The sequence below is a fragment of the Rhynchophorus ferrugineus genome, unplaced genomic scaffold, assembly GCF_030347505.1.
Source record: "Rhynchophorus ferrugineus isolate W39M unplaced genomic scaffold, kcgeb_rfMv2 rfM6, whole genome shotgun sequence".
NCBI lineage: Eukaryota > Metazoa > Arthropoda > Insecta > Coleoptera > Curculionidae > Rhynchophorus > Rhynchophorus ferrugineus.
In genome coordinates, this window is record NW_027472585.1 from 4,332,412 (window position 1) to 4,357,145 (window position 24,734).

The window sequence follows — 24,734 nt, forward strand, 5'->3', positions numbered from 1 at the left end:
CATTCATATTTACCTTTAACGAATAAGGAACTTAATTTAATACAAGAAATAACTCTTAAGAACAATAAAATAGCAAATCGTATAAAAAAGAACAAAAAAATTGGCCTGTATGTTAAATTTTCTCAATTAACCCAATTTTAAAAAATGTTAAGCGTTTTGCGAGTTGCATAACATAATTTACTAATCGTAAAAAAGCCTCGGTTTTTATACTAATTATAATACCAGAATTATAAAAAATGTATTAAAATACATTAAAAATAATACCTTCAGTACTAATAATGTTAACAAGTTATTCGCTATGTAAAATGTTGTTTTAGTCAAGAAAATGTATTTTGAATGAATATGGGAAAGTCATCTTAAAATATCTTGACATACAATCAAATTGGTCGGTATAGAAAAGTCTAAATAATTATTTAGTTCGCCTAAAAGAGAAGGATGTATGCCCTTTTCGTCTATCATAAACATGAACATTAAACGTTTTAATTACAGCTGTTTTATTATGTCGTTGTTTTGACATTCATATTTATTTTTAACGAATAAGGAATTTAATTTAATATATATTAATATATAATAAATAACTTTTAAAAATAATAAAATAGCAAATCGTATAAAAAAGGACAAAAAAATTAGCCTGTATGTTAAATTTTCTCAATTAACCCAATTAAAAAAAAATGTTAAGCGTTTTGCGAGTTGCATAAAATCTAATCGTAAAAGAGTTTCTGACGGTATTTTAATTTAAATGACTATAAATTTCGTAGAAAATACACTTATATAAAAACTAAAAACAAATGTATATAAAATTAAGTCATTAAGTGCGATAGGATAATATGTTACATTTTCTGTTTTCTCTGGCCAATAAAAAGAATTTTGAATAAAGTATTTTTTATGTTGACTGTATATATATTTAAATGTATTTAATTGGTGATTTTTATATGCGTCAAGACTAAAAAAAATTGTTCGCCATCTATATTGACTGATTTTAGTACGAGGGTTGTAAGAAAAGAAACTGGCCTTATCAAAAAAATAGTCAATCGGTTGGATTTTTAAAATACTAACCTCAATTGGAGTAGCAATACCTAAATTATCTCCTCCTCTATTCGATAGCTTATTATGATAAGTGGGTGAAATCTATCTAGAATATCTCTGTTTCAAGAACAAGTTATCGCTATCCAATAATCAATTGTTTCTGTTATAAAATAATAACCGTTTTATCTAAGTAGCTGTTATACAAAAATGAACGTAGGCAACGGTTTGACAATTTGACAGATTTTATTAATATTTTGAGTTAAAATTTTATCCTTAAAAAAATCAGCTTTGGCAAGGCCAGGTATTTTTATACAGCATTCGTAACATGTCATTCTCGATCTAAAATCAATTTTAAATCATCTTAATTTGAACAACACTAAAATTTATACTATCGTTTGTTTGATGCTTATATCACGCGTTTCATACTTTTGTTCACATGTGCAAAACACGATTTTTTCAAAATTTTCTTTTGCAAAGCCGCTGCCAAACACCAAGGGTCTCACCGTAAGTAAATCTTCGACTATTCATGTGTTAAATTGTGGTAGAAATACGATTTCAGTTCTAGTCTACACCAATGCAACTACCTAGACCAAAGTGCAATGTTATGTGTAGTACTATGGAACATATACTGGAGGTTTTCTATTAATATTTCCTCTTTTCGCAGATGCCCGAAGAGGAAGCATTTGCTGTTTTGGTTAAGATAATGCAGGACTACCGGATGCGCGACATGTTCAAACCAAGCATGGCCGAACTCGGCCTTTGCATGTTCCAGCTCGAGAGCCTTGTCAGCGAACAGCTACCCGACCTTAACCAACACTTTCAATCGCAAAATTTTCACACTTCTATGTACGCTTCCAGTTGGTTCCTCACCTTATTCACCACAGCTCTAAGCTTGCCACTGGCCTGTAGGATCATGGACGTGTTCCTATCTGAAGGAATGGAGATTATCTTCAAGGTTGCTTTGGCCATGCTTACCTTGGGCAAGGACGAACTTATGTCGCTAGATATGGAAGGCATGCTTAAGGTAACTTATTTTCACCATGTACTAAAACATTATCTATTAAACCATACATCGAATGCACTATTTTTTCTATTCATTGAAATCTTTCCATTTTTGTATATATTTTCAGTATTTCCAAAAAGAGTTACCAGCCAAGGCAGAATCCGACCCAGAAGGACTCCTTCAACTAGCCTACAGTATGAAGTATAATGCGAAGAAAATGAAGAAGTTGGAAAAAGAGTACCACGTGATAAAAAGCAAGGAACAGGAAGAAATGACCGAACTAAAGGTTCTAAAGCAATATATGTCATCATTATATAGATCAATAATTTTAGTAACGTTTCCAGAGACTAAGAACAGAGAATAAACAGTTACGACATCGGTGCGAAATGCTAGAAGAAGAGAGCAAAGCTCTAGCCGATCGATTGGTACGAGGCCAGGTCAGCAGAGCTGAAGAAGAAGAAACTACATTCGTGGTTCAACGAGAGCTGGAGGTTTTGCGTCACACCCATCTGGACACTACTCACCAGCTCGCTTTAGCTAATGAGAAAATTCGGTCTCTCTCTCTTATGATGGAAGAAAATGTAAGATAACACATAATCTATATTAACACAATTAACTTCAATTCCCCTTTTTATTACAGCATTCTTCAAGGCAGTCATCTATTGAAGAAATAACATTAAAGCAGGAACAATTGCAACAACGGGAGGAAATGATTGAGTGTTTGCAACAGGAGCTGGTAAAGGTTAGATTGAGGGAGGCTGAAAATGACGCTTTGATTAGAGATTTAAGATCTAGAATACATGAGTTAGAAGAAGTAAGTTTTATAAAAGATTATCGAGTCGCATATTAAATTATTTTTTATTAGGAAAAGAAAACTCTTAGAGAAACGACTCCCGATAATAGCGTCGCCCATTTGCAAGAAGAACTCATCGCCGTTAAATTACGAGAAGCCGAAGCCAACTTATCATTAAAAGATCTAAGACAACGAGTATCGGAACTTAGTAATCAATGGCAGAGACACTTACAAGTAACTCGAGTCAGAATTCAGAAATTGTGCATCGTTTTTTTTGTGTTAATCAATTTTTTAGGAACACCGAACTGAGTCGAACAATTCAGGTGAAGCGCATAGTACCCCCAAGAAATTACTATTCTGGGAAAATAGACATAATGAAACACAAAAGTTGGAGGAGGAATTGATGACCACTAGGATAAGGGAGATGGAGACCCTTACCGAAGTCAAAGAATTAAGACTTAAAGTAATTTTAACCCAATTTAAATGACTAAAATAAAACTTGAATCCTTCAGGTTATGGAGCTAGAAACGCAAGTACAAGTAAGTACCAACCAACTGCGTCGACAGGACGAGGAAATCAAGAAACAGCGCGAGGCTCTGGAGGAAGCCGAAACTCGGGATCGCGAAGCTGCCGCTAGGTTATTAGAGGAACAACGTCGGTACTCTGACTTGGAAAGTAAGATGCAAGATGAGTTGATGAAGGCACGTATCAGTGACGCTGAAAAAACACAAGCAGTGGCCGAATTGACACAAAAGATCAGTCAACTTGAACTTAAGGTAAGAACTAAAATATTGATAGCTTTTGAAATTAAAAAGGCTTCATTAGTTGGCTCCTAAAGAAGGATTTAGTATTGAGATATTGGCAATTGATAATTGAGTAGCATGTAACAAACAAGGAAACAAGGTGGAAAAACAAGGGAACAAACAAGGTCTTTGGGCAATTAAAACACTGGATTCAACTGAGTCGCTCTCTATTTATTTTTACAAACAACTCGGTTAAAGCCCCAACATAGCATGAATCAAGATGGCTGGATCTTCATTCTGGTAGCTTTAACATGAGCATCTGCCGTAGCGTTCATTACAATTTACAGGAAACTACTTTAACATCGACTTATGCAACCATATATACATGAGGACGTCACATGTAGGCGCATCCACCCAATTATTTATATGCCCATCAATAACTAACAACATATTAGAATACACATAAAAATAATACTCTAATTCACGTTTCATTGTTTTAATATATTTTTTAAAATATTTTAGAGCCAAGAAATTGCTACTGAAGGCGAACTCAGAATTCATTCAATGGATGATAGTGATCGAGTCCGCGAATTGCAAGATAAAGTAGCGGACTTGCAAGCTGAGGTATAGTATAATACAGTATTTAAAAACACGATATTGTTTAAATATAACAGCACTTGCTTTACCGCTACTCAATAACAAATTAATCATTGTATATTTTGTAAATAATGCTAACAAATACGCGAAAACGGACCCCGAAATGGTCCTGCCGACGATCCTAGCCCAGTCTAACAGTCACAGTAATCGATTATTGACGTTTATTTAGTTCCCCACGCCGATCACCAGTCCGGAGATTGAGCCGTGGAAGTGGCTCGAGTAAGTTTGTATCCATCCCGACTTAGTTAACGTAAATCGTGTTGCTTAGTCGCTTTCTGCAAACGTTTTCTTTTTGTATCAGTTGTGATGGTGTTAACTGTAGTCTCTAAGTTCAAATTAGGTCAATGAAAAGTACAAAAATCAAATGTAAATACAAAGATGGCTTTGGATAGATAAAACGGTTTTCTATGTTAATTATAACAAGGTATTTATGCAATATAAGAATCGGAGTATTAATTCAAGAATTGTATGTAATTTTGTGTAAAATTAAGGTATATACGTTACAAAGGCCCAAAAGATATTGACTAATTTGAAATAAAGTATGATAATTGGAATTAATAATAGTGCATTTTATATGATATGGTGTAGCATACTTTATTTTGTTTCAGTTAGTAATTACTTTTTCTTTCAGCTTATATGTGGTATTAAAAATATTATAGTAGCAAAAATGTATGTGAGTAAATAAGGCTCCATACACTTTTATTATTAATTTGTGAAAATGTAGCTTATTTGTATACATATATAGATGCATGAAAATTGATATGGTAAAACTATAGCATGTTTTTATTTAACTTAACTTAAAAACCTGTAACTCTTCTCTGTTAGTGTATGTTGTGAACAGATTCTTCTGGAACATAAACTACACGTTTATAACATCCTGAATGAGTAAATGACGCATTGTTTTCATAGGTAATAAGACTCGAACGTCGATCCATCAGAAACGGATCCACTCCCCACCAGTCCGACCGATCGCCATCAATCGATAGCACCGACGATGACAGCAAGTTCAGAGTTGACGACCCTTCCCTCCATCTCACCATCGCTCCCGTTTCTCCCACTGAACCTCCCGAGACAACATTTGCCGACATGGCGGAAAAAGAAGCCGCCACTAACAAAACAACCATTTGACCAATATCGAGTCGACTCGCGTAAAAAAAAAAAACAAGAAAAACACGATTGGAATATATCTTAATTGTTAACAAGGGGACATACCGATATTTATCGAATAATGACTCTGAAATAAAGGGTATATGAGTGTAAATATCATAATGAATTGAAATCAGGGTTTGTAATGGTAACTGTTAGTTTTTGAATGATTTATCATATTAATATTGAAACAATGAACTTAGTGCTAAAAATTAGAGTTAAATCCAGAGAAATTATATCTGTGGTATATTAACAATCGTGTTGTCTGTATTTTTATTAACAGTATTTTTACGTTTTAAAATTAGTTTACTTATTACAGTGCAGTAGATGTTTTATTATATTTTCATCATCCAGTATAGCAGATATTTGATTTGTACTTAAATAATGAGGTTTGTTTTGAACACTTAATAGGCACAAGACATTATTGACGCCAAAAATAAATACGAACTAATATTAGTCAAGTAGGTATAAGAAGAAGTGTTGAAGTAGATTTTTTAAAAATATATCTACGTTAACTCTAAGTATTAAAAATATTTGGCTGTAATATTTAAACGATCCAAGAATATTGCCACGTCTGGACGGTTTCAGGACTTTTAGGATGTTTTGAAGATAATCCAGACTCTAAAGTTGTATTTAGGATTCATTAAAGAAAACCTTAGGGAAAAAATTAAAAATCATAACACAAGTAGTTCTAAATGTGATTAAATCATTTTTAAATATATTTTAACTGTTTTTTTTTTGAGATATATATTTATATTTTTTAATTTGTAACATTCCACTTATTTTATTTGATGTTAAATACTCGAACAACAAAAAAAAATAGAAAATTGTAAAGTAGTAAGTGAAGTTCTGGGTGTGGTCGAATCATTTTGTTAATGTGTTATTAGTACATTTTATTTATAACCAGCGAATTGTTCGCTTTTAATTTATTTTTTAGTTCCATTAGCTTTTTGTTGCGTAGTATTTTATTTTAGCAATGTTAATTATTTCTTATATTGATTGTTTTAAGTTATTAATATTATTTAATGTATAATTTTTTTTACTATATTAATAAAGAAATATTTCAGAGGTTGTTTTTTTTATTTATATTGCAACCAAATTTATCGATATATTCTACTGTAGGTATTTGGAGGATGTGTGGTTGCAACAAAACTCAAGAGATACCAAAATATTTCTTGTATATGATTTAAATAAGAAAGATATCCTTTTATGAGAACATATCAAGAATGCTATGGAAATAGATATCATAACAACTGATTATGATTGATAATGATTTATTTAATTTTGACAAATTTTTTCAAATTAATATAAAATTTTGGATGCTCGATTTTTGAATAATCATGAAATGAGCGAAAATATATTAATTACTTACTTTGACAACTTTTACGTTAGTCAACTATAAGTATAAATTATATTTTTCATAGCCACCCTCAATGATGATGGTAATCAATAATAAAAATTGAGCAGCAGCATTTTTTTTCCAGTCACGCCAGTAACTAGGCTGGGTAAGACCGGATGATTTCTAAAGTTGGTCATTCGTCAGTCGGTAGGCTTTAATGCTGAGAACCGTGGTTCGGAGCCCACCTTAAACTGTAGGTCCAGTCCAGATAAACCCATAATTGGTAAAAGGATACTTTAAAATGTATATAAAAAGACCTTTGTTAAATTTTTTATATTTTTCGTATTAGTTATCATGTCATGTAGACATGTTATCTCAAATAGAACTTTTCAATTTATATATAATGCATACTTTTATGTGACCCTTGTGATTTTTTATATTCCAATTATTTCTTTCTACTCCTCAAAAATTGTTTGTAGTTAGTTACTATTTCATATTCTTACTAATCAAAACTATATAATATTTTTTAGTTTTATACGAGGGCTTGAACAATAAAAACAAGTCCGCAACCTCTTTAACATATTCACAATGTTACCTATTAATTTAGTTTATTTTTAATTAATAAGCATTTTATAAAAAAAATATAGAAACATTCTGATTCCATAAAACGTATATGTCTATAGACTAGAAAAACCATTTAAGTACATCCTTTGGTAATGTCTAAATTCGAGGAAATTTAACAGGTACAAAAATACATTAAAAAGATAAATACGGGATTCCAGCCTAAGCAACTGTTGACCCAATCACAGCGCCCCGTGCTACATCTACGTTTATAGCCTAATCTAAAAAATTGTTTTAGTTTATGAACACTTTCCTTCGAAGATGCATCAAAGTTTTACACGCTATACTAATGATAGTTTTCTCGATTTACGCGTTTACAATGCAACTACTTTCCGCCACACTCTGTATTATATCACAACAAAAACCTTTCCAATAAAACAACTCTTATCGCCAGATAAATTAAAATAAAACATGCCTCTTATCGGTCTGATAACACCTTTTTTTCCTGTGCAACGCTACTCACCTGCCACACTCATTGGCGGCCATTTATCGTATAAGGTAACCAGAATTGGTCAACCACGTCATGTTTAAATTAGTCGAAAACGCATACCTGATAGCACTGGAAAAAGAGAGAGATGAGCGCGTCGAATTAGAGGTAGGTCTTTGTTACTTAACAGTACGGAAATTCCACGCGAGTTTTTTCATGTGTTGATGTATCATGAACGAGCTAGAGTATAAACAAGGCTTATTGGAGGTGCATATACAAAATCGCGGCGAAATGAGAGTCAAATAAAAATGGGTGTTTTATTATTTTATAGAAAGCGAGAAAAAACAACGCGGATTTAAAGGAAAAACTGAAGAAACTAGAAAAAGAAAATGAAGAACTTAAAGGGAAGTTTACCAGCAACGAGATCGAGATCATCAATGAAAAGAACGAGCTGAACAATCTTATGGAACAACTCCAAAAAGAAAGACGCGCTAACTTGATACAGTCTCAGAAATTACAGATTTGTAAGGAGCAAATTGAATCCGTAAGTTAAATTGTCTAAAGGATTTTTAAAAAATATGATAAAGATAACATTGTTATAACAATAAATACATTTAAGATAAAAATAATAATATACATCATTTTTGTGTATGAACTACATAATATGACACAATCATTTAATCTTTTTTTATATTCGAAAAAAACAATCAATTTTACTGCCTTTAAATTTCTGTTCATTCCAATTCTAATCATATTATTTTTATATGTTTAAAAAGTAATAATAATGTCATAATAATATTATAAAAATTACTCATGAGTCACAAAATAATATTTGCATTTCATGTCCTTCGTTTTTTAAAAAATCAAATCAAACCAATTAAAATATGTTATTTTGATTTGTAAGTTAAACAACAATTCTCGTAACTTAAAATAAATTATTATTTTCAGTAATGAAATATCCCATTGTGACAAGTGTACTGAGTCATCAAAGTTCCCATGTTATAATTGTCCATAATCACTAACGAAATGATAATTGAAATAATATTTCCAAACATGTCGTATATTAATTAAGTGAATTTTTATGTTGAAATTCTTTTAATCCAGACATTACCTTGATATATTAATTTAATAATTTTAATTAAAGCAAAACAACTGTTCTAATAACCAGATTCTTATACATAAAAAATGTCAAGTATTAAATTGGTCAACGCCTACTAATTTAATATTTAATAGTACTTTTTTTATACCCAGGCAAATGATTTTTTATTCTTTGGTAGGTAGTGATCAAATTTTTTTACACTAATATCCACAGAATATTCTTAATTTTAATTTTAGTGCATGATTTATGGGTGAATATTATTAACCGATTATTGTGGGTAAAGTACAAAAGAAACATCTGCTTATTAATTATTATTTACTCAACAGCAGCACAATAATATATAATTACTATTTAAAATTCAATCATCCTACTGCAGTTTTATTGCTTTGTGTTAATCAATATCGTTGTATTTCACAAAATGATAATGACCTGTAATTACAAGAACATTAACTTATTAAAAAATTATAATAATAATTATTATGGACTTGTATGAATTACTTTTGGTAACTTACGGGTACATACAAATTTGTCATTAGCTTTGCAATATGTTACCGATTGTTCTAATTTTCTTCGTTTTCCTTTTTTGATCTGTCTTTGAACTTTTCCGTTGACAATATCGCTTTTAAATTATCGTAATTCATACTCAGGCATTTTTAATTCTTCTTATTAGTTTAATGTGTCTATCGTACGTTTTGAACAACATAAGTAAGTGATGTCTACGCCAATATTTTTTAAAATATCGATATTTGTCTCGGCGTCCAATATCCCCAATTTCAATGTTCCTTTAGTGATTTATTTCTTATTGCAAATAAAAAACAAACAAACGCGTTTTAGATTAATCAGCTGAAAGAAGAGTTGAGGCCGATTAAGGAACAATTGGATTTTAAGTCAAATGTTACCGAATGTTTACACGATATGTTGGTTAAGACGAAGCTGAGAATAGCAGAAAGCGACGACATCTTGCAGAATCTACACGAGCATCTGACCGCACTGGAGTATGACGTGGAGAAGACGAAAAACGTTTTCCATAAGGGCGTCAACCAATGGCAGGATGAATTTTTAGCGGCTAGGTAAGCTCCAAAAATACCACAAATCATTCCTTGTCGTTTTTATATCTTTTTATATACATGAATACCAGCATTAGATTAAATTGTATTAATTTCCAAACAAATCGTATAATATATATAGAGTGTAGCCTTGTTAAGAAAGACTATTATTTTGCCTCGTCTCTTGACAGGTGGCGCTGATAAATAAATTTCAACTTAAAATAAGTTGTGACATATGTTTCTCGTTTCTACGTATTCTTCCACTGATTCTCGTCTTTGTTACACCCTCGACTTTTTTGAGACATTATTTCATTTATTATGCAGGTCTATCATTTATTATTATTACATCATCATTTCGTATTTTATATTACGTCTCTATTATATTTCATTCCTTAATATAAATAGGATAGGGCTTAAAACCTCCTTCCTTGCCTTAGTCCTGCTTGGGTGTGCTTTCATGATTTCTGCATAAAGGCAACACACATAAGGAGGATTAACATAACAGTATATGTAAAATAACCATAAACTGAGAATAACATACAATGAGGCAACTAGAAAATATAAATAATACATTTATGTTCAATATAAATATGCCAGTGATAGTAGAGATCTCCTAGCTTCGGTGCAAAAACAAAAATGGCGGCATTCTGGCGTTTGGATTCTGTTTCTGGATTGCTTGTAAATGGCAACGTTGTAAAATAAGGCGGAAACTGCCGAAATTTGGCGAAAACCAACGAGGCGCCACAACTATGTTATAGTCCTTCCAATAAAATTTTAATTAATTTATAATTCAACGTTGCCAAGTTTTCGGTTATTTTGATTTCTGATAATCTGACAACAAAATACTAATGTAAATAAAATAATGAAGCAAAAATAACATTATAAAAATATAATTTATTTCACAACGTTATAGTACAACTAATGCATAATAACTGAATGACTTACTACAGTTAATTAAACACCCACAATAGTTTGTAGGTTAGGGTTATTTTATTATATTTATATTTATGTATGACAACAGTGTCGAGCAGTACCAACACAATGCATCAGACTTCATTCTGTCTCTTTTTAACTAAAGTCATGCTAATTAATAAAATGAGATAGCAAGAGAAAGATTTTACGTTTTCTTAAGCTGTATTTGGCAGTACGTTCGACGGTGTCGATGACGTGCGTCGGCTGTTTTATTAGAAGGATTAAGGAGTAAGACTACCATTATTTATAACATTTTTCTACTTATTGTAGGTTAAGGGAAGCTGACGTTAACCTGGAATTTGACAAGTTGAAGAGAGATATCGCTACAATTAAATACGATCTGGAAGAGAGACGACTCGTAAGTTCTTACATTAACAAAAGTTAATTTATATAAATGACTCAGACGCTTGTAGATAAGGGATGCGCAAGAACAAGTTCAAGGAAAGGTCGTCGAAATCAACAAAGACTCACTACGAAAGAAGAATAAGATTTACGAAGCTATAATTGAAGAAGACGAGCGATTGCTGACGATAATATCAGATGCTCTCGATGAAATTGGTCGTTTGAAACAACAGGTAATGTTTTTGAACTATTTACCTCCGAATTCCGAAGAAAAAAGTCCTGTTTTGCTGACTAAAACTGAACGACGTTTACAGAGGCTCTCTTGATCGGTTTATCTTGTTTAAGCAGGTCACGACTGTCATAGCTGAGTGATCAGTCTGTAACGATCTTGGTTTTTTGTTTTTTGCATATTGTTATTAAATGCTTGCATGTATTTTGATCATCTATATCCATTGGTGAAATTACGAAGTATAAATGTAAACAACCAGTCTAACCTAACTATTAAATTAGATAGTTTTGAGTAGATCAATATCCAACCAGTGTCCCTTCGAAGCTGACTGGACACTGTGTCAATATCTAACACATTATACATTCTATTATTAGTAATATTAGTGTCCTTTCAATGTAGTCTGTAACAAATGACTGCTAGAGTGGCCCTTTCGGTCTCTTCTTCTGTTTATAGTTATATCTCTCAATCTATATGGATTCTGAGTAAATATACATCTGAGGTGATATGTTAATTTTCTAAGAAATCGCGTCTTAACGCTCTATAAATTAAGGCAAAAAGCAATATTTTGTCTACCAGTGTATTTCTAGTCCAACTATTTGATTAATTCGATTTATATGATATTCTAATTTCTATGTTCATTTATAATTAACTTGTTTTTTTTTAGTTAAAGAAATTGGAAGACCAAAAAGATGATTGTGATAAAAAGATTAAATCCAACGAAGAGTTAAAATTGCAACTGAGAGAAGTAAGAAGGAGCATTTGGTTGAGAGAATTCGAGACCAATCAAAAGATTCAGAACTTGAAGGATAAATATAATAAATTGGCCGAGAAGATGAACAAACAACTAGGTAATATACAGGAGAGTATAGAGGAAAAAGATTTAGCAATAGGCCAAATCGAAGAGAAAATAACCGAGCTGCAAAATTTGGTAAGATTCTTCGATGAAGAAGATTGTTTTTATAAAACACCACTTAAAATCCTTTGTTTCTAATAAAACAACTTCAAAAGTACTTCAATCAGTACGAAGAGCATTGGCTGACCCAATGTTCTTTTAGTTTTGTTTTTAAAATCATTATATCCTAAAAGTCTGCAAATAATCAGTAACAGGTCAATTGAAAAGTTTCCGGCCTGAAACATAGATGGCGCTACTAGAATGAAATCCATTTATTTGAAGAAAAAGAAAGTGTTGCTTCACCAAGACAGTACACCTTGTCACAAGTCAGTGAAAACGACGGCAAAAATCAATGAGTTGGGCTTTGAATTGCTTCATCATCCACCAGATCTGTACCAGTATTCTTCAGATCTGGCCCCCAGCGACTATTTCCTGTTTGCAGATCTAAAAAAATGCTCGCTGGGAAGAAATTTTCGTCGAATGAAGAGGTGATCGCCGAAACGGAGGCCTATTTTGAAGCAAAGGACAAATCGTACTACAAAAATGGTATCGAAGAGTTGGAGGGTCGCTATAATCAGTGTATCACCCTTGAAGGGAATTATGTTGAATAAAAAGCACTAATTTTGCCAAAAAAATGTGTTTAACTAAGGTAGTCCGGGGACTTTTCAATTGACTTGTTAGTCGTTGTTAGCCACATCTAGACTATATCGTGGATGACAAAACAATTACAAGCTCAATTCGTTCAAAATTATTTCAAATCCTTTTTGACATATTATTTTGAAATCTAACAAGACCTAATTCATGAAATTTTGACACTAATTGTTTGAAAGCTAGGGCTTCTGGGTTAGGTTTACGAAAATTAGAAGGTACTATATAGTCTAGGATTTGTTGAGTGAGGTTTTATAAAAATGTAGCAAAAAAAATTTCTAAGCGTGTTCTGTTATTTATTTTCAGAATGAATCATTAGAATCCGATATGACGAAACAACAAAATCCTGTTGAAAGCTTGGAAGAAACTAAAAATAATTTAGAAGAAGAGGTGAGGTGTCATTAAGAAAACCATTGTAGATCATAGTAACATATTTTTTTCAGATCAATAGGTTAAAAAAAACTTAAATGATATATTGACTGTGATACCATGTGATGGATTAAATATACAAACTCAATAATTAAATTAAGAGAGAACCACATTAATTTAAAATGAAAGATATTCGATTGACCATCGTACCCATTATTTGTACTTAAAATTGATTGTAGGCTGTAAACAGTATTCAGTCGAAACATAATATAAAAACAGTCCAATCAGTGCCATTATAGTAAATCCTGTGTATTATAGAACAAAATAAATATATTTTTATTGACAGTTACCAATTAAAATGTATTGTTTTATTTTAGTGAATGAATGAATATAAGCTGCATATTCTAAAGCTATATCTCTAAAGTCGTAGAACAGCGCTGATACCATATTATGACATGAAAATCGTTTAATTTGAAAGTTAATCAATAACTACTTGATATAGATGGCGCCCTTTTCATTTTCTGTAGGTTCAACTTGAAGTATAAGTTAGGAATTACTGATTTTTCGCATTTATTAGTTTGTATTTGCAAATAACAAGGTAAACAATCTCAACGTCGGTGTATAAATACATCATATATATTGTAACGATTATTAAGTTGCATATATTTTGCATATCATTCAGTTTAATACGCCAATTCATTAATTTTCCTCTAAAATAAGCTTATTCCATGTCTCTAAAAAATAGCATACATAGTCGATTAACGGTTAATGTATGTTAGCACTGAAAATAAAAAGATTTTTAATTTCAACATACCGTAATAAATGCATGCTCTTACGAAATAAGTTTATTTTGCGATGCGTATTATACGAAACATAATTTCACATGTCTGGATATCGTCCAAAAAAAGATTTCATAAACGTTTTACAATTACTAAATGCGTGTGTGTTTTTTGTTATTTACTCCATTAGGTATCTTGTTTATAATGATGCTTTTTTTCAAATTTATACAATATTTTGACACCGTTAGATATATTCAGTTAGATACAACAAGTTAGAAAATTACTACTTAACTAGATAAAAATGGTATAATGCCGATTAGGCGTCCTCTCTGATTTTCTAGGTCAACTTGACTTATAAGCCATGAACTAGTTCTAGTTTTCGGCTAACAAAATCGATTGTCAAAATTCGGAGGTGTTACAGCGTCGTATAGAGAATGACCTTGAATAGGATTCTTAAGAAATAATTCTTTGACTTATCTTAATCTAATGGATCTTTTTATATAACTTACAACTGAGATCCTGACGAAATTTGCATTGATTAATCGTACTTGAAAAAAGAATGTGTTGTATTGTTAGCGTAGACGAATCATTTTTTATCCCTATATTTTTTTCATATTTATTACATTTAAAATATACATCGCAAATATTGACCTTATTAAACCAACTTAAACATTAAACTTTAGTGAAATTTCTGTAACAAATGAATAAAAAAAGAAAATTATGAAAGTGAACTAATCGCAGAAGCAAACAAAGATTATTGGCTATGGAGATTTAAACAACTCGAAAATTTAGACCAATTATTAGAGAACCGCCTATTAAAAATGATTGAAATGAATGAATTCGACGAACGATGAAAAAGTATACTATTAGAAACGAAACTGATTTCTTCAATGGGTTATTGAAAGAGCTGCTACCTAGAGCAATAATCATGTTAGTTCCGTAGGGTAGTGTCTTGAGACCACTCCTGTATTTGCTGTATACTGATTATATCACAACAAAAGAAACACTACTTGAAACATTAGCCGACGACACAGTTCTCATGGCAAAAGATGTATCTCTGTCTAATGCTGTAGAAAAAGTACAAGTAGCAGTCAACAAGGTCTATAAATGGACTAGATACTGGAAAATACTGCTTAATAGATCCAAATCTGTCCATGTTAATTTTGCGTTGCGGTGAAATGACAAAAACCTAATTATATCACTTGACAGATGCCCAATTCCTCAAGCAGAATGAGCTAAATACCTTCGAATATATCTTGATTGTAAGTTAAATTGGAAACATCATGTTAAACAAAAAGCAGAGTAGATTAGACTGAAAGTCAAACAACTGTATTGGTTACTTGGAAGATACCCTCAACTTCACCTAAAATCAAAGAGATTGGTTCATCAGTCAATCATAAAGCCAATTTGGACCTATGGGGTGCAAATATGGGGTTGCACTAAAACATCAAACAAACTAGTAATCTAACGCACCCAAAACAAAGTTCTACGATTAATTACCAATGCTTGTCGCTACGTAACTAACGAAGAGCTCCACTATGACCTCAAAATTAAATATATATATATATATATATATATATATATATATATATATATAATGATTGAAAATCGAAGTGATCCAAAATTTCACCTTAAATAAGATTGTTGAATCACAGCAACTGGATAACAGGCAATTGGTTCGCTAAAATCAGAAGATTGAAGCGAACCAAACCACACGAACTTGTTTAGTGTATAAGTATATTAACTTTAGCTTAAGTAATTTAGTTTTATTTTAATTTGGGAAATACATACTGATATATTAATTCCGTACTCGCTTTGCTTGTGTATTAATACAGGTACAACAGAACAGTAGTAATAAATTAATTTGTAAATTAAGATTGTACTAAGCATATATATGGCAGTCGCAGTTTTCTATGGTGACAGTTGACTTGCCAAATATGACGGATTATTGTCGGCTAGACTAAAGATCACTGACGTATCTGAACTGACGAACTTTTTCAAGAAAAATTCTGACAAAAGACTTTTTAATAAAATCATCATCATACATAATTGTACATGAATGTTTGTGAGTACCATCAGTGTTCTTTTTAAACACCAAAATCAGCATTAAAAAATAATATAGTTTACAAATGACTAATTAAAAATATATATTGATTCATACTTTAATATTAGCCTAGTATAGGAACATTTAAATTAAAATTTTATTAAAAAATCACTAATAAGCCTGACAAGTACAAAGAAAAATGAGAAAAAGAAACAAATAGATATGTTTCAAATTTCGATTTTAGACATACAAATACGTTAATCATGACGAATGATGAGGCATGAACGATATTATTTCCAAGGGCGACGAGATAACAAACGCCTGCATTAGGTGTTTTCAATTGTTACAATAAATATTATCAAACGCCGAGAAAGTATTAACACAAAACACCACATACCAGATAGGAAAGAAAAAAACCTGGCTATCGTACTCTTATCATTGCCATTTTTATATCGTCGCTGTTCGTACGAAGATTGATGATATTGCACTCACATTTTATTTTACAGACACTCTCAAATCACCCATTGATATGCGAGAAAAAACTCTGATAACGGAATATTCTGTGTTGTGCAATAACAAAGCAACTATAATGATAACGATACAGGCAGAGACATTGCTCTTTTCTGGGAAATCGAGTTAAATTTACGCAACGTATCCATATATTCCGTGAATGGATAATAGACTAGACTTGGAATACGATAAAAAAAACAATTCACATCAACCGTAACAACAGTTCGCATGCCATACGAATAACGTTAAAGTATATATAGTAACGACAAGTAAAGTTGGTACACGCGCTACGTTTGATCAGCTGACTATATTAAAGGAGAATCAATGATTCTAGGGGTAAAGCTCAATGTCGTAAGGCTCTGCCAATGGCTACGTAATCAGATTTCTATTAATATCCTATTGGACATAAATCAAAGTGAAAACATTTGAAGGTAGACTTACATAAAAAAAAGTGAGAAACTTTTGACTATTAATTGATATCATGATTTTTCCTGTTGTTATCAATTATATAAATATTAAAAAGTATTCTTTATAGTAATAAACATTCTAGTAAATAATGTATAGGACTATTGAAAGTACTCTACTAACATAATTAATGAACTAATGAACATAATTAAATATCTTCAATAATTAATATGATATAATGTAATTTATTTAAAATTACAATTACTATAACAAATTTGATGTTGTTACGGTTAAAAACCTACTAATTATTTTATTTATAGAACACATTGCAATATTAATACATTTAAATAGAAAAACAATGCCCAAATTCCTTAACTGTTGTTTCTACATTATATAATCCAACCACTGACATTTATAAGAATTACTGTAAAACAGCATAAACTGTAATGGTTACTATTTTATCACTAATTTAATTATTAAAACTAATTGTCAAATATGAGATAAGAATGCGTTAATATGTATTGTATATATTTTATTCAACAAATGAAAATACTAACCTTATTATGTAATATATATTTTAACAAGCAACTCTTTGTAATACTTACTAAAGAGAATATAAATGATATTTTTCATAGGAAAATTAAAAAATAGCTCCTAGAAAAAAAAATTATAAATTGAACAAAATTAATTCAGCCCTTATATAACACATTTTTAATCTTTTTGTGTTTAAAATTTCAATGCCACAAGTTAAACTTTGTCCAAACAGATACGAGATAAAAATAAGTACGAAACGTACGGAGCAAGCACGTGATTAAAATTGAACCCGTCGAAATACTCCATTATTATTTAAAAAATTAACTCTTCACTGACAGCTCGGAAAATGTTACATAAAAGTAGGGTTATGTAATGACTCAATTTATTGAGTATTCAATTTTAATTTAACGGTTTAATAATATCTTCATAGATTCTCTGTAGATTTTACTAGTTACCTATGATACAATGGGCAAAATTGTTCAGAAATCGCTTTTAATAGACTATAGTTTTGTTTGAACCGGTATTGTTCAGTAAGGCCCTTTAAATCATTATAGTTTGGTAATTTTTACCTAAATTATTTTAAATTAAAGTTAATTTAATTTTCTGCCAGTGGTGTGCACAATACATTTTCTTTGAATGATAAATTGAGAAAAATCAACCTTAATAAATTCATAATTTTGTAATGCCATAAATAACATGAAATAGAGTATCTTAATAGCGCCTTTCATGTGATGACGTCATAAAATATGACTAGAGCCATCTGCCGACAAAAATCATCTAAACGGATAACGAATAGCAGATGGTTTCAAAGAAAACAATAAGAAAGTTTTCAGGTAGTAGCCGAAGTTCCCAGGAAGGTATTATATTGTAAAGTAGCCCTTATCGAACAACTGTAAACTGTTATTGTACTGACACTGATTTTGTATTAAACTTCTGATATAATAAATTTTCATTACTTTATATTTCCTCTCTTCGCTTAATGAATATATATAATATAGACATAAGAAATACTTATTGCCTATAGGGCCGATTGTGGAATCACAAAGAGTAAAAAAACATTTCTCTTTATACTTTTTTACACTTCTCATTGAATTATTGTTTTTTTTATTGCAGTTCCGTTTGGAACTTTTTTGTTTTGATTTGTTTTTCCATTTAGGATCTATACTACTGTAAATTTGTAGAGATGTTTTTATATTTACGCGGTGTCTATGTGACATTTTGCTCTGCATGATCTTCAACAATATCTGCTTCTTGTGATCAGTTGTCTAATTCTCCAAATCTCTAGAGAAAAGAGAATTTACCAATATTTTATCTGTTGACTTTATCTGTTGATGTTTGGAAAGTCTCTGGCAGTGTAAGATGGCCTAACTTTCTCAAAATGACCAACATCAAGAGATAAAAGATATCCAAGCCAAAATAAATCCAGAATAAGGTGTTGGGGTTTGATACTGGCATGTGGGAAACAACCATACCATGCAAATGGAAGATTACAGATGGATCCGAAATAAAGAACGACTTGCATTGTTATGGTATTTCCAATAAAACAGCGACTGCACGTCATCTACATCGTCGAACGTATAGAATTCAATTTGTAAAAATATAAAATATCTTTTAAACTCGCATTTTTCTTTTTCACTTTACTAATTAGAATTATTCTAGGTAAATAGAAATTTTGTAATGCGTCCGAACATGTAATCAAATCGGTATATAACATTCGATTTGTATTGGTACTGATCGACACCGTTGTCATATGTCAATGTAAGTATAATAAAACAACTCTAACCTACAAACTATTGCAGCTGTTTAATTAAATGTAGTTTAAGTCCTTCAATAATTATGCATTAGGTATAATGTTAAAATTAATTATATATTATAACATTATCTTTGTTTCGTTATCTTTTTTTTACAACAGTATTTTGAGTCAAAATAAAAGAAAATTTATATTTGGTGCGGCAACGTTGCATTATAAATTTTGGTGACGTACATTGGCAGGTTATTATATGTTTCATTGTTTTATTTATATTAGTATTTTGTTGGGGGAGTTAAAATAAACGAAAAATTAAGTTTGGCATTGGTTTTTAAATTTAAAACATTAGAGAGTTTAATAATATAATGTGATTAAATCGTATTGTCACTTTAGGTCAGATTTCTGAAAACTGTCCTTTAATCATTGGATTAAAACATAAGAATAGCCCCAAATACTATTTTGACAACATTATGACAAAATAGCACCAAAAGTTGGCAACATAAAAATACGTCGATCTTCGATTTTTTCTCGGAACCACCTGCAAAAGGAATAACCAACTATCATTGTATATTGATTCATGTAAAGACGGGGCACATTCTGGATAGAAACTCAAGTTCGATTCATACAGAATCTTTGAAAGAGACATGGAAATTCGGTTGATTCATTATCGGCGGAAAACGCTAGCTGCGCCACTGGGCACTCTCTGTCGTCAGTGATATTGCGCGCGCAGCAATCTCGTCATGGCCCGGGTTCCGCCACATGACTGGCGCCTCTCAACGCCTTGCGCGATCCTCGTTCACTTGCAAGTCAGTGCGCGGTCCGTATACACCTGGACATAGTCGTTGTTCGACATACCCTTCGTTCAGAACCTAAAGTAATAAGAAAAAACCGAACAAAATGTCTCTCGCCGATCCAGTTGCCTTCATGAAAGATTTCCTCGCCGGAGGTATCTCAGCTGCCGTTTCCAAAACATGCGTTGCCCCCATCGAACGTGTGAAACTGCTCCTCCAGGTCCAACACATTTCGAAGCAAATCCCCGAGGATCAGCGTTATAAGGGTAAGAGATTTTACTATATTCTTCGTCTTCAGCGTCGCGAGCCTACCTTTCGAGCGGTGATTTAAGGGGATATTTTGACGCCCAATAACGTGGTTACATAACGAGTTGGGTGCGTACTAAACCGTGAGCTTTTTCCCCCGGAGTGATTTGAATTTTTTACTCAGTTGATTTCCCCTAAAACGGCGTTACATCGAGTGCTTCTTTCTTTCATTTCTCTGAAACGTCGATGTATCGAAAGTGGCCATTTTATGATCACCATCAACTTAACCTCGTGACGTGTGTTGCTGTAAAATCAAGGTCTCCACGTCATTAACATATTGGTTCTCGCTAGTTTATAATCTTTTCCAGGCTCGATTTAATCGATTACTCAACGTCTGACCTGATTTAGCTGTTGCACCGACCTATTTTCATTTTTTGCCAGAAAATCGTGTTTTTTTGCGTCTTGTTCTAACGCGTGGCCGCTACTTATAGAAAGGCAATGTTGCCGCGTTGACCTGCTGTATTGTATCCGTTATTGTATTTTTTTTCTAAAACTTCAGTATAAAATATTTAGTACAAAAACAGTCATTTGGAATTTATCGTATAAAAAGGGTAGAATCGTATGGTACATCGACCACGTGGTAACCTTTTGTCTTATAACTGTCTCTTGTGATAATGATAAGTATATCTCGGAACCCTTCGTAAATGTTACGTGCAATCCAACTCTTTTTATCGGCCTACAATAGCGTTCAACAAACTGAAAAATGGGAAAAACTAGAAATGGAACAAAACAGATGTTTGGCAACGTCGCACATGACACTTTCCTGGGGTGTGATCGATACAAGCGACACCGTAGGATGTTGCCAAATGCACAACCAATTATGACGTTATTCGTCACTATCAATGTTATATAAAATGAGCGTTCCTTTTTTCAAAAATGAGATTTACTATCTTCACTATTTCTATATTAATTATTTTCGATGAAGGTGTGAGATTTTTAAGAAAGGAGGTCAACGTGGAAAAGCGATATATAATGGTACTATCAACGAAAATCATTGGGGTCAATTGAACGAATTAGTTTAATATTTATTTAGAAAAAAGTTAATAATGTGTATTTGTTATTTATCATATCGCTGATGGAAAGCTAAACAGTTAGTAAACTGGTGTGTATTAAATCTTCACATATTGTACATTTTTGGAGAGCCTACAACATTGTGGTGCAGTTTTATTTATTCTATATATCGATGATATTATCCTATATCATATGATATGATGTCATACATAATTTTTATATGATCTAGACGGAAAAAAATGTTTGTAAATTATGCAAAAGGACTAAACAATATTTTCAGTATTTATTGTTAATCCTGTTTTTAGTGTTGGTAGAAGAAATCTCCCGAAATTTAAAAAATTGTTATAGGCTTAATGATTGTTATTTAAATTAAAAGTCCTATGGTTAGTTATTATTAAATAATGATATACAGTAATTTCGTATTATTTGTATGTTAGTAATATTTGTATTACTAACATTATTTCAAGAAACAATAGTTTCCTTCTCATTTTAATAAGATAAGCTAATAATACATTTTATGGAAATTTATACCTTTCCGGAATAGGACAGTATCATTTTTTTTAGTTTTCGGTAGATATATATTGCATATATTTTGTTTATATATAGTAGATATAACTATTACCATTTCCACAATAAATTACTTAATATATACATATTGAATATGAACATATAATGTACATAATAACTTACATATTGTAATAATATCTTTTTTATAATGTAAAAAAGAAATATGTCAAATATGTATATGTTGCTAATTGTATAATTAAATTATTTTTTTATAGGTATGATTGATTGCTTTGTCCGTATTCCAAAAGAACAAGGTGTATTAGCTTACTGGCGTGGTAACACCGCAAACGTAATCAGGTATATTTAGTTCATATGATTCTCAATATTCCATTGTAATTTTATTCATTTCTACAGATACTTTCCCACCCAGGCTTTGAACTTTGCGTTTAAAGACAAGTACAAACAAATTTTCTTGAGCGGTGTTGACAAGAAAACACAATTCTGGAGATACTTTTTGGGTAATTTGGCTTCTGGTGGTGCTGCTGGTGCCACATCCTTGTGTTTCGTCTACCCTCTTGATTTTGCCAGAACCAGGTAATCATTATACTTACATAAAGCGGTGTAAATAATAAAAGAGAAGTCATGCCATAAAGTTAACTGGCAACAATTAAATTTAGTTGGCCTTGATTCACAAACTAATTTTAAGTCCTACAATTATAAATCATGAACACAAAATACGATTATCTAATAGACCACCTAGACAGACTGATTCAAAATATTGCACTAGCCAAAACAATTTGACATTAAACTTAAGCCAACTTAGACTGAGGGCAACATAAACATATTGAAGTGGTGTCTTTCCGCAAAAGACATAATTACTTACATTCAAATGATCAGGGTCAAGTTTTATGTTTAATTATTTTATGCAAATGTCAACAATTGTTACATTGTTACAAACAAACAGTGCGATGTTATGTTTTGTGTTAACATATTGTATATTGAACTGTATTTAAGAACACAGCAATTCATTGAGAAATGATGTGTTTCTTAATGTATACGGGTAATAAAATATGTCAAATTTTAGGTTGGCCGCTGACGTTGGTAAAGCCGCTGGTGAACGTGAATTCTCTGGATTGGGCAACTGCCTAGTAAAAATCTTCAAGTCTGACGGTCTTGGCGGTCTTTACAGAGGTTTTGGTGTATCTGTTCAAGGTATTATTATCTACAGAGCTGCTTTCTTCGGATTCTATGATACCGCTAAAGGTATCTTACCCGATCCCAAGAACACTCCACTTCTCATTTCTTGGGCTATTGCACAGGTAGGTTTTGCTATTGTTGTTACATAACGCCGGTGTGATAAACTGAATTTAATGGTGTTTTATTGAATTTCAGACTGTTACCACTGTTGCTGGTATCATTTCTTATCCATTCGACACAGTTCGTAGACGTATGATGATGCAGTCTGGACGTGCCAAGAGCGAGATCGTCTACAAGAGCACAGCACATTGCTGGGTTACTATCGCCAAACAAGAAGGTACTGCGGCCTTCTTCAAGGGAGCCTTCTCTAACGTCCTCAGAGGTACCGGAGGTGCCATCGTACTGGTACTTTACGACGAAATTAAGAACCTTATCGTTTAAGAACAAGTTGTATTGTATCGCGCATTATTCTTTTCTAACACTCCATCAGTTCAGTCAGCGGGTATATCTTTACGGAGACACCCGCTTAGGTAAATTTATTTTAAGACTTTCATTATGCCCATTATATCACCCCCCATTTATATAATGTCAAAAGTCGTCAAAACAAAAAGTTTGAACTATCTTTGTACGTTGAACTATGAACGTTGTACCATCGAGGAACCATCGAAGGAAGTCTCCTCGATGGTATTATGACGACTTTTTAAAATTTGTTTCATTCAATAATAAGTTGGGGGGGGGGATATGGTGATCATGATGAGTTGTAAATAAATTTAGATATAAATTAATTTATTTATACAATTTTGGTTTTGTCAGTAAATATGCAAAAAGGTAATAGAATGAAAGCGCAATGCAAGTAGGTTTATTTTAAAGTGACGTTTTCTGGCGTATACAAAATTGCTCCCGTAGGTTATTTAAGAATTGTAAAAGTATTGTCAAACGCGGACCGAAATATCGTACACGTAACAACACGAACGTAACTAGGATCAAATGTTACAAAAATGTTGGTTATTATTGTTTTATTATTTATCACCAGTACTGGGTGGTAGAGAATAAATTAAAATGAAAATTTTTTAATTCTTTTATTACACCCATCCCCGTCTTGAGGTTCATAAAAATTAGACTACTTTGGTTTGGTGTATTGTTCTATAGTCATACTTGGTTATATGTATTACCTTGGAACAAGTTAGCGTTCATTTAAAAATATTAATAAAGTAAAACATATTAATAATAATAGCAGTAGTAAAAATAAAAATGCAATAAGTTTAAAAATATATTTTATTTAAATATATGTAAAATTTACATTTTAAATATTTCAAATGAGAATTATTAGAATGTTTAATGACAATACATTGAAATGTAATATCACAGATTTAAGACAAAACTTTAAATATACAAAGTTGAATGAAGTAATGAATATGGAACATTTTATATTATCTTAAATATAACTCAGCCAAATACAGGGTACAATAACAGATCAATAGAATGGTTCCCGGCCTGATATAGATGGCGTTACTAGAATTAAATCCCTGTGTTTTTTAGTTAGCTCTAACC

General features: G+C 31.6%; 3 protein-coding genes across 11 annotated transcripts in view; all 3 read left to right on the forward strand.

Annotated features, from left to right (window-relative positions):
• Positions 1 to 6,436, forward strand: part of Evi5 (Ecotropic viral integration site 5) — a 131,299-nt gene extending 124,863 nt beyond the window's left edge. For 7 of the 8 annotated variants that reach the window (XM_076408414.1, XM_076408417.1, XM_076408416.1 and 4 more), the window contains 9 exons: positions 1,691 to 2,050; positions 2,157 to 2,315; positions 2,374 to 2,610; positions 2,670 to 2,843; positions 2,895 to 3,056; positions 3,118 to 3,285; positions 3,335 to 3,598; positions 4,088 to 4,189; positions 5,132 to 6,436. In XM_076408414.1, the coding sequence (XP_076264529.1) occupies positions 1,691 to 2,050; positions 2,157 to 2,315; positions 2,374 to 2,610; positions 2,670 to 2,843; positions 2,895 to 3,056; positions 3,118 to 3,285; positions 3,335 to 3,598; positions 4,088 to 4,189; positions 5,132 to 5,350 (1,845 nt within the window). In that variant the 3' untranslated portion in view covers positions 5,351 to 6,436. Of the gene's footprint in view, positions 1 to 1,690; positions 2,051 to 2,156; positions 2,316 to 2,373; positions 2,611 to 2,669; positions 2,844 to 2,894; positions 3,057 to 3,117; positions 3,286 to 3,334; positions 3,599 to 4,087; positions 4,190 to 4,391; positions 4,442 to 5,131 lie in introns of all 8 variants that reach the window. The other variant, XM_076408418.1, reaches the window with a different exon arrangement.
• Positions 6,437 to 7,761: 1,325 nt separating this feature from the next.
• LOC143198883 (uncharacterized) lies at positions 7,762 to 13,711 on the forward strand. 2 transcript variants are annotated; one of them, XM_076408489.1, is made up of 8 exons: positions 7,762 to 7,923; positions 8,087 to 8,299; positions 9,689 to 9,924; positions 11,143 to 11,230; positions 11,286 to 11,447; positions 12,108 to 12,371; positions 13,290 to 13,373; positions 13,427 to 13,711. In XM_076408489.1, the coding sequence occupies exons 1-8, from the start codon at positions 7,852 to 7,854 to the stop codon at positions 13,448 to 13,450; spliced, it is 1,143 nt and encodes a 380-aa protein (XP_076264604.1). In that variant the 5' UTR covers positions 7,762 to 7,851; the 3' UTR covers positions 13,451 to 13,711. The 2 variants fall into 2 exon arrangements, with proteins under 2 accessions (XP_076264604.1, XP_076264605.1); XM_076408490.1 differs by having other exon boundaries at positions 7,890 to 8,022.
• A 6,413-nt stretch (positions 13,712 to 20,124) lies between these two features.
• LOC143198890 (ADP,ATP carrier protein 2) lies at positions 20,125 to 24,252 on the forward strand. Its single transcript, XM_076408502.1, has 5 exons — positions 20,125 to 20,428; positions 22,262 to 22,343; positions 22,401 to 22,580; positions 23,071 to 23,305; positions 23,379 to 24,252. The coding sequence occupies exons 1-5, from the start codon at positions 20,269 to 20,271 to the stop codon at positions 23,622 to 23,624; spliced, it is 903 nt and encodes a 300-aa protein (XP_076264617.1). The 5' UTR covers positions 20,125 to 20,268; the 3' UTR covers positions 23,625 to 24,252.
• Positions 24,253 to 24,734: the final 482 nt, after the last annotated feature.

Excerpts from the sequence above, each read along its gene's own strand:
- LOC143198883 (XM_076408489.1), top strand. The coding sequence starts at position 7,852 with ATGTTTAAATTAGTCGAAAACGCATACCTGATAGCACTGGAAAAAGAG. Across the intron at positions 9,925-11,142 it reads GATGAATTTTTAGCGGCTAG|GTTAAGGGAAGCTGACGTTA; the intron begins GTAAGCTCCAAA and ends TACTTATTGTAG. Across the intron at positions 13,374-13,426 it reads AAAATAATTTAGAAGAAGAG|ATCAATAGGTTAAAAAAAAC; the intron begins GTGAGGTGTCAT and ends TATTTTTTTCAG.
- LOC143198890 (XM_076408502.1), top strand. The coding sequence starts at position 20,269 with ATGTCTCTCGCCGATCCAGTTGCCTTCATGAAAGATTTCCTCGCCGGA. Across the intron at positions 22,344-22,400 it reads AACACCGCAAACGTAATCAG|ATACTTTCCCACCCAGGCTT; the intron begins GTATATTTAGTT and ends TCATTTCTACAG. Across the intron at positions 22,581-23,070 it reads CTTGATTTTGCCAGAACCAG|GTTGGCCGCTGACGTTGGTA; the intron begins GTAATCATTATA and ends GTCAAATTTTAG.